This window comes from Ricinus communis, chromosome 1 (assembly GCF_019578655.1).
Source record: "Ricinus communis isolate WT05 ecotype wild-type chromosome 1, ASM1957865v1, whole genome shotgun sequence".
Lineage (NCBI taxonomy): Eukaryota > Viridiplantae > Streptophyta > Magnoliopsida > Malpighiales > Euphorbiaceae > Ricinus > Ricinus communis.
This window is the reverse complement of record NC_063256.1, coordinates 20,061,503-20,080,206: the sequence shown is the minus strand read 5'-3', so window position 1 is coordinate 20,080,206 and position 18,704 is coordinate 20,061,503. Positions and strand designations below refer to the sequence as shown.

At 32.7% G+C, this 18,704-nt stretch overlaps 2 protein-coding genes across 5 annotated transcripts; both read right to left on the bottom strand.

Moving 5' to 3' along the window:
- Positions 1 to 740: 740 nt before the first annotated feature.
- LOC8262267 (amino acid transporter AVT1H) lies at positions 741 to 3,769 on the bottom strand. Its single transcript, XM_002519589.4, has 3 exons — positions 3,449 to 3,769; positions 2,715 to 3,322; positions 741 to 1,538 (listed from the first exon to the last, which is right to left on the bottom strand). The coding sequence occupies exons 1-3, from the start codon at positions 3,714 to 3,716 to the stop codon at positions 999 to 1,001; spliced, it is 1,416 nt and encodes a 471-aa protein (XP_002519635.2). The 5' UTR covers positions 3,717 to 3,769; the 3' UTR covers positions 741 to 998.
- Positions 3,770 to 6,278: 2,509 nt separating this feature from the next.
- LOC8262268 (vacuolar protein-sorting-associated protein 33 homolog) lies at positions 6,279 to 17,928 on the bottom strand. 4 transcript variants are annotated; one of them, XM_048376040.1, is made up of 23 exons: positions 17,260 to 17,928; positions 16,301 to 16,374; positions 16,119 to 16,158; positions 15,724 to 15,804; positions 15,365 to 15,559; positions 15,154 to 15,264; positions 14,970 to 15,035; positions 14,766 to 14,873; positions 14,602 to 14,646; positions 13,691 to 13,747; positions 13,129 to 13,226; positions 12,636 to 12,687; positions 11,847 to 11,903; positions 11,596 to 11,658; positions 11,405 to 11,511; positions 10,131 to 10,253; positions 9,922 to 10,003; positions 9,766 to 9,836; positions 9,355 to 9,435; positions 8,104 to 8,161; positions 7,634 to 7,695; positions 7,049 to 7,142; positions 6,279 to 6,514 (listed from the first exon to the last, which is right to left on the bottom strand). In XM_048376040.1, the coding sequence occupies exons 2-23, from the start codon at positions 16,351 to 16,353 to the stop codon at positions 6,425 to 6,427; spliced, it is 1,794 nt and encodes a 597-aa protein (XP_048231997.1). In that variant the 5' UTR covers positions 16,354 to 16,374; positions 17,260 to 17,928; the 3' UTR covers positions 6,279 to 6,424. The 4 variants fall into 4 exon arrangements, with proteins under 4 accessions (XP_048231997.1, XP_015574935.1, XP_002519636.1 ...); XM_015719449.3 differs by having other exon boundaries at positions 16,301 to 16,385; positions 17,241 to 17,927; XM_002519590.4 differs by having other exon boundaries at positions 17,241 to 17,927.
- Positions 17,929 to 18,704: the final 776 nt, after the last annotated feature.

The following is an 18,704-nucleotide window of genomic DNA, read 5'->3' as shown; positions in this document are numbered from 1 at the left end:
TAAAAAATTGAAAAAAAAAAAGCAAAACTCTATATGCATATAAAGAAACATAAAAATCACATCGACATCATTAAAAAATTATTATTTAATTCCTTTGCTAGAAGAGTACAACCACTTCCCTTACATGCAATCGCATTCTACAAAAACAAATTATTGAAAAATCAATCAAACAAATAATAGAGAAAAAGAAAAATCATACTCTTTAGAAGATGGAGTAAAGAGGAGCAAGCAATTACTGAGAGAATCATTGTTGTATGAATGAAAATGACAATAAAGATGTGTATGAGACAAGAATTGATGTTATTAATGAAGAGATAGTTGACCTGTTTGGAGTTTTTGATGATCTCTCTCTATCTGTTTTAAGTATTACTAACAACTATATTCAGTTAATAATTATGTGCTCTAGTAAGATGTAGAAATACAGATATTAATTTTTTTATATAAAGAGGAAATAGAAAAGTTGGAAGAAGGAGAAGGTCAATATAAGGATCCCACTTTTTTTGCCAATAAAAAAAATAAACGGACGTTTGTTGCATCCATTTTAAAATTATAAGCAGGGGCTTGGATTACATATTTTTTATAATCTAGGAGTTTAATTGCACCTAAAATTAGTTTAAGGGCAAATTCACTTCTTTCCTTAAATGTTAGGGGTAAGAATGCACTTTTATCCTATTTAATATGGTGCAACTAATTCATATAAAGAAGAAGAAAAAAAAAAGAATAGGAAATCTAGAAGAATATGATAAAGTACCCTTGTATTATATATCATTAAAAGAAAATTTGTAGTCCTGTAGATGCCCCCATAGATGTCCATGGCTGAAATAAAGAAAAGTTCAACAACGGAAAACCTGATATATGACTTATAAAACTCCAATCTTTCTACTTGGTATGCCCCATGAAAATGCATTATTTTTTGGTTTTTGCCCTTATAAGTGTTACATAAAGAAATATAACAGGAAATTGCAAAATCCATTGCCTGTAACTTTACAATCTCATCTTCACTTTGAGTGAGCTCTGAGTAGTGTCTTTATGAGCAACTTTGAAGTGGAGATGGTGCCAGTTACTCCAAGAAAGGACCCAAACGCAATGAGGGCAATATTAAGCAGAAGGAGAGGTCTAGAAATCTGAGACCAAGAAATCTTGACGTAGAAAACACAAGGCAGAATCACGCAAATACTGACACTAACCAAGGAGCCAGTGAGCCCAAGAACATGCTCGAAATATGGAACTGATAGCGCCAGTGCCAGGACCACAAGTACCACAAGTGAACCCACGATTCCTCTTATGATCATCTTCATCCTTGAGCTCATAGTGTCGGGAAGATTGTGCTCCAATTGAATAGCAAATGGTGCAAATTCCAGGGCATATTTAGTCATGGGTGTCAGGACAGTTGCCCATAATGCAATCTTGGTGAAGATGAGATGCGGAGGCATGCTGAGTGTGATTTGGGAACCAACTTGTGGACCAAACAATTTTGCACCCATGAATGCTAGAGCTGTGTAGAGTGCTGTTACTAATGTAAAGCTCACAATCGATACCTGTCAGGAAAAGTGAAACAATTAGAGCCATATCATGTGTATTAATATGCTATTCAAAGGGATAATGTTTTTAAATGATTAGTTTCGTTTCATTATAAAATTCTGGGAGAATCCATTTTTAGTCCCCGCACTTCTATTATTTTTGAAAGTTAACCCTTGAGCTTTTATTTGTCCATATTGAGTCCTTGCACTTTTATTTTTATTGACATTAGATTATTTTATAACTAGATAATGAAAATGTAAGTAAATTTTAAATTTTTCTATTGAACTTTTTTAAAATTCCCCCTAAACTTTTATTTTTTTAATTTTGAGCTCTTGTACTTTAAATTTTAGCAACATTAGCCTTAAATAGTAAAAGTAGCTATTATAATCTAATTTAATTTATTATAATAGTATAAACACGTAATGTGTACAAATAAAAATGCAGGTAATAATTTTCAAAAATATAAAATTATAAGGGGAAAATACATGTTTTTTTTTAAAAAAAAATTTAGTTTTCTCTAATTCAATGATTTAACTACAATTATGTCTTAATTTAATCACTTTCATAAATAAAAATTAATACGTTACAAAAATAACAAATGAAAAAAGGAGAAATATATCATATCAGTTTTATATTAACAAAATAACAAAATTATAGTTAAAATAACAAAATTATAACTAAAATTAGAATTAAATAGTCAAAATAATTAAAAATTAAATCAAACTAAATATAATTGTTTGAAAAGTTAGAGAGTAGTATCCATACTTATTCTAGATGTAGTACAAGTTAGAGATTCTTTGAAGTTTTGGGGGGATAAGATTCTTTAATGTTGAGAACAAAATACAGTTAACTTATATAAGTGTGAATATTTCATTTTCAATTTAGCAGTTGACATCATTAATAATCTTAAATTAAATCACAAAAAGTAAATATTCGTCTAATAATATTTTTGCTCCTATATTCTGAACTTTAAATTTGTTTACATATGTGACATTCTTCAACTTATATTTCTCTTATATTTAAATATTTTATGAGCCTAATTACACAGTTACTATATTTTATGATTTCACTATTTTTCTTCTTCTTTTTAAATGCTTCCCACAATTCATGCATAAGAAAAAGGCATGCATGTCAAGAGGACAAGAAAAATGAACCAAAATAATAATAATAATATGAGAGATAATAACAGGTACCTTGGTAAATTTGGAAGGATCCTTCATGGATTTATACAAGTCAGGGAAAACAATGTGGCCAGCATAACTGAAGATATAAAGGCCAGATATGGCAGGAATGTTCTGAAGCTGGAGTCCTGGTATTCTATGGTTAGATTTCACACCTCCAAAGGCAGCAGTGAGTACGACAGACATAAAAATAACAAACGACATCAGAATACCGCCTGATGAAAGGAAAGATATGGAAGAAAGGTCTCTCAGCCACAGACTCGGAAGTGCTATCAGCACAGCTATCATGGTTAGCAGCTGAGATGTTGATAACTTGGCCCATGACAGCATTAGTTTTGTCCCTAAGAATACAGTTGTAATGTTGTCATGGAGAGAAATGGTGTAGGATACAAGGGCCATGAATATCTCCATGTAGATAAAAGTTGCAGCCAGGACTCTTCCTTTGGTGCCAAATGCTTCTTGTCCAATATCAGAATAGCTCCTTGACTTGGGGTTTCTGTCAAGACATTTTCCAAGTAAATGAGAAGTGTATGCACATATTACTCCGAGTCCAATAAGCAAGAACACTGAAGCCCATCCTCCATTTTCTAAAGCATATGGAGTTGATAACTGCCCAAGCCCTGTAATAACATATAACACATTCCAATGAGCTGCAAGTCCTCAGGCCTGTCAGGTTTCGAGTTCGGACATGATCTGAAGCTCATTTAACCAATTAACCAAGAAAGAAAAGAAGAGGAAAGTGTTACCTATGAGCATTCCAATCATGTTGATGACAGCATGAGCGAAAGAACCATTAGGTTCAGCAGGTGGAATCTCAGCACACTTCAAATCTCCGACTCTGTGATCACAGTTACAGGCTTTGTTTTCTTCTATACAAGCATCACAAATCACCCATTTGGCAGCCAAATTCTGACTATGCAACGACTGATCATTCGCTATTTGATTCCTACGAGAGAGACAATTAGACTCAGAGCAGTATAATCTTCTGATGGACTTGCATATCTTCCCCAACATATTGCAAAACTGGATTTTGGAAAAGTTCAGGCAATCAAGCTTCTTGGAGATACTTGGTTAACCTTGATAAAGAATCCAAAGAGAGTTGACATATTTATAGGCCAAGCAAATGGTTGCATACGTAATACTGAGCATAATTTGTAAGAATAAATTTTTTTTTTCAGGAGTAGAGATGGATCATTAATTTTCTTTTTCCTTTTTAATTTGTTGAGAATATTTTTGCAGGAATAGAGATGAACCATTAATTTCTTTTAGTAAAATAACAAAAGGAAATAGTAATGAGCTTTGGGCATTGTACTAGAAGCTTCTATGTAACCATGAGAAGTTGAAGTTAGAATCTTATATGTACTTAAAAGTAAGGTTGTAAACCAACTAAACTTTTGTGGCACATTCGAAGCTCGATTAAATAAAATTTTCAGCACGATTTTATTTTATGATGCTTCTTTTATAATATTCTTTTAATTAATACATCGAATCCAAGCTAAAACTGTTCTTTATAAATTATAAATTAATATGGTGAATTCAATTTCAGTTGAGGTTGATAATAAATAAACCAAACCTAAGTTAACAAAATTTTTGGTCAGCAGGGTTGGATTAGAGTCCTAGTCAGAGCCCAAGAAGTTATTACATGAAAGGCATCTACCCTCCAAATGTGCATGCATATGGTGGACGCTGACAGAGAGAAGTTGAGAGAAAGAGACAGTGAGGAGTTGGCAAATGGGACAAATTGCTTTCCTTCAAATTACTGTAGAGTTGTCAATTTAGACATACATACAGTCCGAATCAAATCAATGATTCGAAGATTTATGGGACTCGTTTGAATGCAAATTATTCTCAAATGTTTAATACATATGAAGTATTTAAAAAATTAGAGATATATTACATTAATAAAATTTTGGTCGATCAATCATATAGCATCTAAATATCATTCTTACTTGTAAAATAGTAGAAATTTTTTTAATTTGAGTTTCAACGTAAATTTATAATTATTTTTTTACTGAATTCGATTTAAAATTGATTGTGCACACATGATATATATTTATGTGATTATTGTACAAGGAAACATATTTATTTCTCCAAGTAAGAAATGTTGAGCATCAATTTGAGAGAGATAAATATCTAGTTTTAGTTGTACAAGAGTCATCCAAGAAGTTTGGAGAAAGGGTTTGTTCATGGGAATTCAACTTACCCTTTTACAAATGGTGTGCTTTAATCTTTTAGATACGGTTTGTGAGAGTTGCCATAATAGTAAATAGTGGGTTTTTGGAGAACCCAACCCAAGCGAATCAACGTATGAAAAAATGACCCATCACCGCCTTCTTGGAGATACTGCCGGCAAATTCCGGTTGACAATGTGACACGACCCTGTATCTGGCAACCAAAATTGATGCCAAACGAATCCCATCAAAAATGATACGAGCCTCATCATTATTCTTGTTTCTTTATTATTGTTATTTTAATTTATTTTTCTTACAGCATCATTATTCTCATTTCATGGATGAAGTGATGCAAGTTTTATAGAACTTATGCTAACATTAATCAAGAATATGACATGTTGTAAGAATCCACCCCACTCCATGCAACTTGGACACCCAACAAAATGGGATGATTAAGAGAACCAAACATTATTACATAACTCTATAAAATTAACCAGATTAACAAAAATAGTTAGTTTTTAGAGTAAGGCTAACATACAAAAATTGGATGAAATACTATAATTCCTATTAACCGAATCTGGCCGGATAAACACGGAGAATATATTTATTATGTGATGGAATTTTATATTTATTCTATGAATAATCTAATATTTAGCTAAATCTCAGAAATATAAATATATATTCAAACCAATTTAAGAGATTATTTTTGATGATATGGTAAATTAAATTATATTCAATGGTAGAATATAATGATACTATATTCTTAGATTTCATTGTCATCAAATGTGATTTCGTAGTACTCCATCTCGTATTTATAACTAACTAATATGCTAATGTTGATGCACCGAATTTCACCCATAAAATTTAATTTATTCGTATCATTTACAGTTTTGTGTCAACCAGTTTTGTCAAAATGAAATATTGAGAAAAAGAAAAGAAGAAACGTGTAGAATATTTAAGGCGACTGAAGTTATAAAAAGCGAGTTTGTGTGCAAATGGTAAAAGGCAAGTTCATGTATGAGTAGTGATTCTCTTTCGACATGTACGTTAGAATCAAAAAAATGACACTAAATTACCGATTTATTTCAGAACTAAAAGAATAATTTAATTCAACCCTTATATTATTTATATATTTGATATAGCTATTCTGGTTACTTTCATTTCAAAAAGAAAAAATCAAAATTTAATTCAGTTCTATTTGATATAAATATAGTTACTATGGTCAATTTCAATTCAGAAAGAAAAAATCGAAATTTTATTCAGTTCGATTATTTTAAAAATAACCGAACCGGACCGGCCGATGTATACTCAGCACCTACAATAGTTGTTCACTAGTTTGAATTTCAGAATATTCAATAAAGCTCCAAGTCAGATGGCAATGACATTTTAAAAAAAAAATTCCTGATGAATAAAAAACCAAATAGATTAAATAAATAGGAAGTAACTCAACCATATCATTCTTAGTGGACAAACAAACTTGAATTAACTTTGTAAGCCAACAATAAAACCACTAACAAAAAGAAAAATAAAATGATTATCAGTTTACATATATCAACCCAAATGCTCCAAGTATGTCTCAGCCAAGGTATTTCCATTGACAAGCTCTGTTGTTCCAATAATCAAGTCATATGCCATCCCTTCCTGCAAGATACAAGATAATGATGACAAAACTACTTGGGAAACAAAGTGAAATCCAGGCTTAGATATTAACACAGCAAGTGCTTAATCAATCTGCCATCTGAATTTCATGAAACTTTAAAACAAATTTTACAACAAAAAAGCCTTGAGCTACATGTAGTATATGTCGAAAAAAAGTGAATGAATGAATGTTGTTTGTCATATTGCCCTAATGCACAAAACATTCTAAAGTTCAATAATCTACTGTAGGGCCATTATTTCATTCTTGGAATCGCAGACATGATGAATACACCTTTCACATTATACTAGTCCTATGACAATTGGTTCTCTCCATTCACTTGTTTTCATTTATTCTCTCCAAAAAAGTTCGGAATGACTAGAATTTCCAAGGGCTGTTGCACATATTTCAGTTCTCACTTTATTGACAGAATTGCTTGGATAAGTTTGAAACTGAAGCATGATATAGGTGGTAAAGCTTTTCAAATATACATCATCAGAAAATAGTCTAATTATGCATAATAAAGCAAGATTACAAACCTGTGCACTAAGGAAGCGGAGAGCAGAAATTTCTGCAAATGTAACCCCTCCAATGAATACAACAAGTACTAGGGAGCGCCTACCATCAGCTACTCTGTAATACATTTATGAGTGTCATAATTCAAGAAAAAATAGTGTTGCATGATATCAGTTGGAACTGAATTTTTTATAGCCTTGTTTGGCATAAATCAAGATGGCATTATTTGATTTCTTCCAACATGCCTATAATTTTTAAAGTTGAATCCAGCAACCATGAGCCTTCCAAACATGAGATTTGTCACCAAATGGAACTGAATTTAACTGATTGCATTTAAACTCTCCAAACACTATGAAGATTTGCAAGAGAGGATTGACACAGCTAGTTCAATGTACAAAGTTACCCAAAACATGCGGTGGAAATATATCAGATGCATATCATGGAATTCATGATTCTATAATCATTAGTGGCAGCTCTTACCACTTGTGGAACATGGTTATTTCTGCATTATAGATGGTTTTAGTGATGATACCCAAAAGAGTAGCAATATCCACAGACTGGAAATGATAACTTAAGACGAACAGAGAAGATAACAGGTTAAGAAATACCTGTCCACAGTTGCTCCAGCTCCATTCAATGTGTTAGAAGATGGACTGCTTGTGAACCCAGCCTGCAAAATAGCATAAGCTATTCAATTATATTGAGAGAGAGAGAGAGAGAGAGAGAGAGAGAGAGAGAGAGAGAGGGAGAGACATTTAAGTCTTCAAGATCAAAAAATATCAATAAAACATAAAACATCCTGTGTACCGACAGATAATGGAGTTCAATTATCAGGGAAAGTAATTCCAAAAAAGAAACGGTCAGCAGGGAATTTTAAAAGAATAAATGAAAATACTAGTTTTATGGTTTATATAATAAGAAACTATCAAATACTGATATGCTTTGGAGGATTAACATGAAGCTCAGAATTAGGGTGCATTTGATGCTCTGCAAGAATAAAGAAAGATTTCCATGATTCCCTTTTTCCATCCACATGTCATAGAGAGAGATAGAGGAGTAAAGATAGAAATGCACTGACTCTCTTGGTTTCTGAGTGTGGCCCAGGCAACAGCTTCAAAATTTCTTCCATGGGACGCCTGTAAAAGTCAATCATCGCACTTAAGAAAGGAATAGACTATCATGACATCCAACTTATATTGCAAATTTGTTAATTAATAATTTCATTGAGACACCCCAATAAAAAACCAATATAAGGATTCATCAACTGCATCAACAATCACCAACATGCATATCCACTGAGAAGAAAATGGAAAATTGCATCTCGCCAGGCAACATAGTTAGAGTATGATCATTAAACCTCTGCTACAGCACTAGTTGTACTTTTTCTAATAATGATAGTAAATAGCACAAAGACAACAGCACCCAATATTCTGTTTGGTATTCTCATGCAACTTATTTTGACCCTAAACAAATGCAAGAAAAGGAGGAAAAGGAAAAAAAAGGATATGTTGAAAACCCAACTGCTTCGAGACTTGCCCTCAGACAGTTAAGATATTCTTTGCACTTCTTAATCCAGTTTATAGATGTGTGTGCGTGCGCATGCGCATGCGCACAATCCAAGGTTCAATATATAACTGCATAGATTGACATCAAAAACTATTTTATTAGATTGGTGAATTCAGATATCCTTATAGATATGTGTGCATGTGTATGCACGTGCGCACATCCAAGCTCGTTATATAACTGCATGCTTTGACATCAGCAATCACTGTTTCATTGAGAAGTTACAAGGGCTAGTTGTTAGATTGGCAAATTCAGACAAATTCATGAACAAGATGAGAACAAGGAAAGATCCTTGGCTAATAAAGTAGAAAAATTTTGAAAGCTCATAGCTTCTTTACAAGATCAGGGATGATACTTCCATACGTATTGTAACTGGATCAACATCACAAAGGAGGATGAGAAGAGGTCTAAGAATAAAAACTTTGGTAATGAAAAGCTAGCTCTAATATATGAAGAACTATCTAAGATGTAGAAGTTCACAATTATATAAGCCTAACAGTAAGTCTATGAAAATAGAGTATGTCTAAAGAAAAGAGTATAATTTCATCAGTTGGCTGTAGATGATTGCACTTGATGGATTGGTCTCCATGGACCAATTAAACTTGACCTACTCCGATTCAAATTTCAATTAATATTTCAGATTTCAATACTCCCAAACAAGTAGAACCAGCAACAATGGAGGTCTTTAGTTTCCTTTTATGTAAATAAGTGATCCACGGCCAAAGAAGTTCAAGAGCAAAAGAAATAAACACAGAATTCATCTCACCATCCTGATCGAACAGCATGCTGGACAAGACGAATACTTAGCGGTGCATATCCAGAAAAGACATAAGCAATGTCATTTGGGCTGTTGCATAAGAAATCACTTCAAGTTTAGAAGGGAGGAAAAAAACCAGTGAGCAACAGTACTTAAACAGGACACCATGCTATGATACTACAAGCGTGCTTGAGAATAAAATGTATTCCATTTCTCTAAGCCAGATATTGAACAGCTAAACATTCAATCTGAAGACTGTTCTATAGTTATTTAGAGTGTCTTTTTCTTCAGAAATTTGAGAGCCAAAATTTTTTTTAAAAATAACTGGCATGCTAAAGCCACATTTTGTTGTAAGCAGCACGCTATTCTAAACATAATTTTATCAGCGGAAACAGATTAGATGATTCTGAGGCATAATACTTGGCAGTGTCAGTATCTTCAACCACAAGTTGCAGAGCACGCTTGATAGTCACCCAGTTGCTTCTTGATTCCTGAAAGGTTCAGGCAACATATATGGATTCAATAAACTAACATTAAACTTTAGTTTTTATTGTGCATGTAACAATGATACTAAACCTGTTTTTTAAGCAATCCGGCCTTTTCTAAATTGTTCAAAGTAGCCATATGTTCAAATCCATAGCTGTGGAGTAGCTCCCTCCTAAACCAGGAGTATAGAAATATCAAATATCCATGATGTAATAGAATAGGTGTAAAATGAACAAGAATCATTATACCAGTCAAGTACCAAACAACTGATAGAATGTTGTGAATCAAGTTATGCTTGCCTTATATAGTCAAAATTCTTTCTGGGCAACCCTGAGTTTGTAACAGATAGTAAGATGAGCATACGTAGAACAGTGACAAGAGGTTCCTGCTTATGGATCAGTTCTTCAATATGCTCAAAACATCTGCATGCAGCAACATCATTGGCCAATCAAATACAAGTGCTCAGAAATATGTAATGACAAGTTGAAAAGGCCAGATACCTTGGAATTTTAAATATAAATAAAACAAACATGTAAAAAGATACAAATCCAAATCATCACAATAACTTTCAGTTTCATGTAAATCCTAATATTTCTCCCCCATAATAATGCAGGAATAACAAGTCTTATGTAAAAATTAAAATGATCAAATGGTATCAGTTTGGCTCCCATACACTGCATGACCACTGCTACTATAAGCAAGCTATAATTATCATCCTTGCAGGTTCTTTATTCTCGAGAACATATAAGAAATGCCTATTCATGTTTTTCTGTTACAGATAAATGTTAAGGATACAGGTAATGATTTTTGTTTTTATATATAAAGTTATATACAAAGCACAGCAATTCCCATCAAAAGGTTTCCTACAATAAACACTAAGGACCTAGCAACCCAAAGCATACATCAGGACAATAGAGATTATTCTAATTGCACTTTCATTAGCAGATGGTAAAAGAGTACCTGGTTAAGTTAAAGTAAGATGTTCATTTTTATCCTCATAGGACTCTAGGACATGTTTCAGAATCCTCTTTCCTTTTTCTGTTTCCATCTAACAAATACTGCCAGCCTCAGTACATAATGAAAATAAATAACACAACGAAAGTTCAAAGGCTGTATACCCAGTAAACAAAAACGTTCAAATTATTCAGTTGAATGCGCATCTGATTAAAGTTAGATAAATAGATCTCAGAAAGCAATTAAGACCAACACAAGGCAACAAGTTCAGAGTAGATAAAAGGCACTTCCAAAGCAGCAGAACAAAAACAATAAGCCTGTCACATGGAAACAAACATGGAATGGCATTTGCAATCAGCCAGGAATTTCATATTACAGAAATCTGTTTATGATCAAATAACACAAAATAAAACAATTATTGTCACGCCTATTTTCCTCTTTGTGTATATACAGGTAAAATAGTAAGAGAGAGAATCACAGTATGATTTTGCATATTAAGTTTTTCATTTATAGAAGAGAGATTTAACCCCAGCTACACTATTGGCTGATGACAAACCCTTTTTTGCCTCCTAAAAACTTATTCTATTGTACCTAGAGGTAAAAGTTCAGATCAACTTACGCATCATAGTTCTCTGCCTCGACAATAGTATGCTCCATGTCAAGTCGCGCAAGAAAAGATGGCTTGGATGTGAATGTTGACAGATGCTGAGCAAGATTTATATGCCTCTGAAACAATTAGCAGCAAATTAAAGAACTAGTTTTCATGGTAACTACACTGGCAGAGACCATGGCAGGGAGAGAGAGAATTACAGTCATTTCTGGCAATGAATTGAGCTTTTTTACAAAATCCTTCAACTCAGACACTGTCTGGTTCTGTATGCATTGCATGACAGATGGTTAGAAATTGTAAGAATAACCATTCAACTACTGAATAGGAAAGCATTGAAGCAGCACTAGATTACTTACAGATGCTTCATTTAATAAAAGCAAGTGTGATCTTTTCAATAAATATAACAGTAAAGTGTGACAGTGAGTACTCATGTGCTAAACAATGCACTTACAGTAGTTGTCATCTCCGTGTAGTCCTGCTTCATAGATGTTGCTTTTTGTCGTAGGACCTGCAATCATACTGCAGATGGGAATTAAATCCAAGGGAGTGATCTTAACGAAGGATTGATTAAAAGTTCAGGTAAAAGGTGCATTGTATGGGAATTAAATATCATAACATATATAAAGTGTGAAGGGGAGAGAGGAATAAATTTATTGATAGGGCCTTACTAATTCTTTAGTCAATTGGGTTAATTTGGTCGTCTATTAATTTTAATTTAATAATAAATAATGTAAATAGTTCATTAAGTACAAGACAAATTCTAGAAGTCCAGAAAAAATAAAACGTAATTCCATTTAAAGTGCATGCTTGGACCAACCACAATTTTAGTTAAACTTAATTCTTATTAAAAATTAATTGCCAGTCCAGTTTTTGTATTTACATTAATCATTTAAGATCATTATTAAAAATTAAGCGGAAAAAAAAAAGGATGAGCAAGCACTAATTCTCATTTAATATGATATAAATATTCATTTTATGTTTCTATTTAAATTAGGTCAATTTAATTAATATATCAAAGATGTAATTAGGTGGATTAAAATTAGACTTGAGTACCGTTGGATTCAAATTGTTAGCGTCTCCATTTTATATCAATTTATAACATCAAAAGTGTCTATTTTTATTTTAAATTTAATTGTTGTTTTATTTCTTATTATGTGGACAATAACGAGTCCAAATATTATATTCATACACATAGCACGTGCATAAAAAACTAGTACTTTTAAAAGTAAGAAAGATCAACCTGGACAACGACTTCAAAGTTGAGATCCCGAATCTCCTTGAACAGCTTGTCACTGAAATTTAAACCAAATGCAGTAAATTAATATGCCATATAGATAGTAAAATGGATGTGATGGAGAGTAAGAAAGATCATCAGACACTAAATGACCAAGTATGAAATTTCTAATTTAGCTGAACCATTGACAGCCATCTGAAGGTTACTTCCCCAGATAATTTAGGTATACAAAAATAGAAGTATCAATAGCAGCCATGATACTATAACACAAATCAGTAAGCCGACAAGAAGCAAACATTTATCTTCTTGTTTGATAAGCAATATCTATTTTCCCTATTCAGCAATAGGAAAAACCAAGCAATACTGTGTTCATTAAAATACATGTCACGCTTAACTACATCTAGCAGCCATAGCCATGGAAGGATCCAATGGTGTGCAAAAACAAAGTAGGAAACAAATAGTACTCTAGAATAATTTTCATGGTGATGAATCCTCTTACCTTGAATTAAGTGGAACTTTCATCTTCTTTCCCTCTTGTTGTTGAGCACCCATTACAGATGCATCAAGCTCCACAGCACCATTATTGATATGCAAAAACTACAATGAATCTATTAGAGACTGCTCACAATAAATCAGATTAATTAGCAACAAAAGTTCATAGTTCACAGCTAATCAATGTATTACTTGTAGATTCAGCTTCCAAATGATAAAAACCAAAATCCATAATGCACATGTTGGCAGAGGTTCAATCCTCTTACAAGTCAAGGTGAAACTTAAAGTTGGAGTGAATTCAAAAACTACAAATCTGTGCATGTCTAAGTATTTATGTCATGATTTTTTCTTAGTTACTAATCAAATTTAGTAAGCTAAATAGCAAATTTGATTTCGATAATGATACTCAAAATGGAACAAGGATGAGCAATAGGATAACTAGCAACTTAATTATTCACATAGTTTTGGATACCAACTGATGCAAATTCTTGAAATCTAATATCAGATCCCTTCATGAAATACTACAGTTTTCATTTCAGCAGACACTAATCACTTTTGTATCTGATTACCTCATCCAGCAGTCCTTCATATGTTAGTTGAGAACACATGGGAGTGACCATGTCCACCTGCGGCCAACAAATAGTAAGCTCCTTTTGTATAAAAAGGAATGGCAAATTTTAAATGCCATATCAAAACTAACATTGGCATCATAGAAATATGAAGCATAAAATATAAAGATCTAAAAACAGGAAAGTAGCTTATTTATATAGCAGATGAGAAAAATAAAAAGTTCAAGTCTCTAGAAGTGCCTAGAATAAACCTTCTATGAAATATGAATTGTAGTGATTCCCATGACAAGCTTCAGTATGCCACATGTCGCCATAACTTCATAGCAGCATACTTGTAAGACTAGATAGTTTCACACTCCTACAAAATACTCAAAAGAAGGTATTCCTAAATTGCTAATAATCTTGGTTTTCTGACCTGTTGATCTTCGTTATATGTATGAATACATGTGTACACAAGCATGCACGCATAAGAAAAAGAGAACTGCTAGACTTTCAGTTTACATGAATATCTTCATAATTGCCAGTTTTATGAATATGTCATTCAACTCCCGCAAAGCGGTCATGAGAAGAGAATTCTTTTGCTTTAAAATGCTTATGCACTATGGCCAGTCTTTAGGATTATTATTAACATAGGCCTCTGAGAGGGCCACTTAAATGAAGAAAGAAAAAACTAATATCAGACCAATGGTTAATTGAGCATAGAATCAAATGTCTCCACTTCCAACTAAAATCAAGAGCTCAGATTGCTCATCTTGTTCAATTACATTACACGTTAGCAATAAAAGATAGAAGACAAAAAAGCATGTGCAGTTTATGCATGCACAAAATCGCTGATACATGTGTCTAATTGATTAAGTTTCAGCATCTAGTTCATACATTGCATACAAAGGCACAAGCTTAGCAGTAATTACCTCCCTGTCCAGAAGGATGAGCGTATTTATCTCTGGAACACCCATCTGAAGTAACAAACTAGTTGTCAGTAGAGGAACATAAAGCATTTGCAGATACACACACCAAATAGAAGAGCTTATTGATAATGTTAAATTTCTTATTAAGTATTCTTATGCATAATTACATCAGAGGAGTTGATTGGTTCTTCAGTCTGCATGTGATTGAGAATGTCAGCAACACGTACTGATGCTTTGCCTTTGGCCCTCACATGTGGAATCACTCCAAAAGAAGACTGCAAGGCATAAATTTGACAAATAAAAAGCACCGAACCATGCTAACCACATCTTAAAAACATTTAAAATAGAATGATCTACAAAGTTATGAACACCTCAAGCCTATGAATGGCCTTTGCGATATGCCAAAGAGAGCTAGTATCACCATCAACTTGGTATTTCTGGCATCAGTAGGAATGAAGACAATGAAAAAATATAAAATGACAGAGAATAAACAAAGAAAGAAAAATAAGGTAAAAGTAAAAGTGAAAACAAATGCACATTGCAGTCCTGTCATACTTTGCTGGTGACGTCAAGTTCAAATGATAAAACATCCTCATCCAACGGAACCATGTATAATGGGTATTCCCCTATGGTCATCAAGTGATGAATTTTCTCCTCCTCAAGGACCTGCATAACCACAAAGATTAATCACAACATGAAGAATTCATGTGTAGTTTAGGACTGCGAGATCATATCCAATGTAATTACAAGTCATAAAAGATTGTACCTTCTCGCAAACAACCTCACGGCGAGGTACAAAATAAATATAATACTCCCTCTCAAGTCCTTTAGATGTATCATTGTGAACATGCGAGCATATGAATCTCATTAAATTAAATCGGGAACGAACAAGGTAGACCACTTTGGTGCAATCAGTCTGAATTGGGTCTGCTGAAAGATGCCGCAGTTCAGCACCATGTTCCTAGAATAATGAATTGGCAACAAGTAACAAGGCATGTAATAGCGGAAAAGAACAAATTGAGGAAATCTAATGAAACCAATAAAAGAAGCCATTAGAATAATGAAATACAATTTTTTGATATAACAAACCAAAAAGATAATGCATTACAACTTAAAGGTATTTACCCTAAGAATTGATGTCTGGATGATCAATGAAAGAGAGCCGCTAAGCTTCGGATCAATCACCAAGCACTTATTTCCTCGAATCTATTCATTCCAATCAAATTAAAGTTAACTGAACATCAAACAACTTTATTATTCAACAGCATTAATTTACTTCTTAAAAAATAAATAAATAATTGAAAAAAAAAACACACACACACACAAACACAAACACATAGTAAGATAAAGTCCACTATAACTAAAGCTTCACTAAATTGAGATAAATGTCAAAGGGAAAAAAAATTGGGACCCAAACTCTTAATTTTGATATATTTCACTAAATTCACAAAGACAAAGAAAAAGAAACAAATTTAGATAGAGAATCACAATGAATGAATGAAGAAGAAGAATGAGCTTACATTCCTTAGGATGTTTACAAGCTCTTTCTGAGATTGTTCCCTGTTGAATATATTATGCATTTTGGCTTTTAGATTTTATTTTAAATAAATGATAAAAATAATAATAAAAGAAATAATTAGAATACATATTTATAATTTTTTTTTTTTTAAAAAGTAAGGTGCTAAGCATAGTGTTAATTGACCTGAGTGATCTGAGATTTAAGGGAGAGTTATCCAAGTTTGGAATCTGAGCCATGTTAAACTTTCAACTTTGTATCTGCAATGAAACTAAAGAAATGGGCATTAATGGAAATAGAAAAGAATGTGATGTGAAGCGATTAAGGATCTTAATAATCACTACAATTCTGATGTAATGAGAGAAATTTAATCCAAAGCAATTATAATAGAGCAAGCAAATCCGTTCACTCAATCTACCAAAACCCCTATTTAAGTAAGAGACAAGTTGAAGAATGTCTGAAATGGTGGTGTTTATCAGCAGATAGAATCAAAATTGATTATAGTTCTGACCAGGAGATTCTGCAGATTTTTTAGGTTAGTGTTTCTAATGGCTGATAATGAAAGAGTGGGAGATAATAAGATTGCTAACTGAGCTATGTTAGACGTTAATCTGATGAACGCTAATCCAATGAAATCATTTATACACAGATATTCATCTTCAACTTTAATTTTGATTCGTTCAAGAAAAAGAAAAAAGAAAAAAAAAAAGAACCATAACGACTCCCACTCCATCACCGCGAGTCCACCATCTCAATCCACCGCCACTTCACCAAAACGACCGCCATTGCCTCCATCAAACCCAACATCCACCGTCACCATTGCTTACAACGCATCAAAGCTATCGCCTACAGCCCATCACCACAACTACCGTCGTCTCCATCAAATTCAAAATCAATCATCGCCACTGTCGCTTCTTATCACCATCCATTGATAAAAAATTTATCGGTTAAAGGAAAAATGTAATGTAACTAAAAAGTAGAATTTGTGAAGATCAATCCATCAACACCAAATCTCATTCGATTATAACAAATGCTACAAATCCATCAATTAAAGGAAATAATAATAATTTAACTAACTAAACAAAAACAAAATAAAATTATTTAACTAACAAAATAAAAACGCTACCTAAATTTATCACCACTGCCTCATTCAATTCTAACGGAAAGACCGCTCAATTGCTTGCCGTCGCTGGTGCAGGAGACATGGTGACGAACACAGTGAAGATTGTGCCGTCGCGAGATCGTAGCCGTTGGTATACTTGTATCAGGTCGCTTGTTTATATGAGAACGCTAAATTATCAGCTTAAGTATCAATTTGGCCCCTGAACTTTCTAGTGAGAATCAAAGCACCTCAAATTTAACTTTCTGCCCCAATTTTTACAAGATTAAATTTACGAGGGTGTGCTTTTTAAGAAAATTATTTTTTTAAATAAATTATTTTTTTAATAGTATAAGAAATAAAACATTGAAAAATAAACATCAAAATATTGTAATCCATAGTATATAGTAAAGGAGAAAAACGGCGAACAGTACATTGAACAGTGCAACAAATTGAAATTAGAGGGCGCTTCCGTCCTTTCATAGAACATTTCACGCCTGTCTTGCTTTTTGAAGCTCCTCGCCAAACCTCCTCCCATTAAGCAAACGACGTCGTCATGCTGCTGCTTATAACGATGTCATTTCAAGAACAAAAAAACGAAGAAATAAAATATACCCACTAACCTTTACACTTCCCCAACTTTCTAAGACCTAGAATCTTCTCATCTTACATCCTATTTCTCTCTCAAAAACAGCGGGCATCACAAAAACCCCACCCATTTCTTCTTCCGCATTCCCCTTCTCCTTTCTTATACCCATTGCTTGTTAGTAATAATAGATAAAATATAAATAGATATTAGAATTAAAATTTTAAAAAAATAATAATTACCAAAATTATAAAGACAGTAATATATAAAAATATAAACAGAAAAATAATAAAATCAGATACAAATGTAAGAAAAATAAGAGCCAATAATTTAAAAATTTCTGAATTCAAACAGAGACACCAAAATATAACTGGCATAATGAAATTAAGACACCAGTGAAGAGAAATTAGAACATCAAAAATTGAAAAATTTGTATAAATTAATGAACACCATAACAACTGTACTAGTGAACTTGAAATATATTTAAATTATATCACACTTGTAAATAAAGAAGAGAAGATAAGATGATCTATTTTTCACATCTTGAATGAAAAATATGAATAATATATAGAAAATGACTAATGTAAGAAAATAACATTTGACATGTTCTAAGATCTTTGATATATCATGATTAATTTATTATTAATTTATGACATTTGATATTATCATATGATTAATTCATCATTAATATATGACGTTTGATATATCATATGATTTCATTTAGTATTTCATATGACTTTTTCATATCAACATTCAATATGGATCAATTTATCACTTATCTGTAATTCATTTTGAGTGTACCCTTATCAAAATGAGTCATCGTGTCTCACAAATATTGTCAATTTTTCAACATTACTTTCATGATCTCATATTCTTCTTTACACATGTTATGTTGTTCCAGAGAC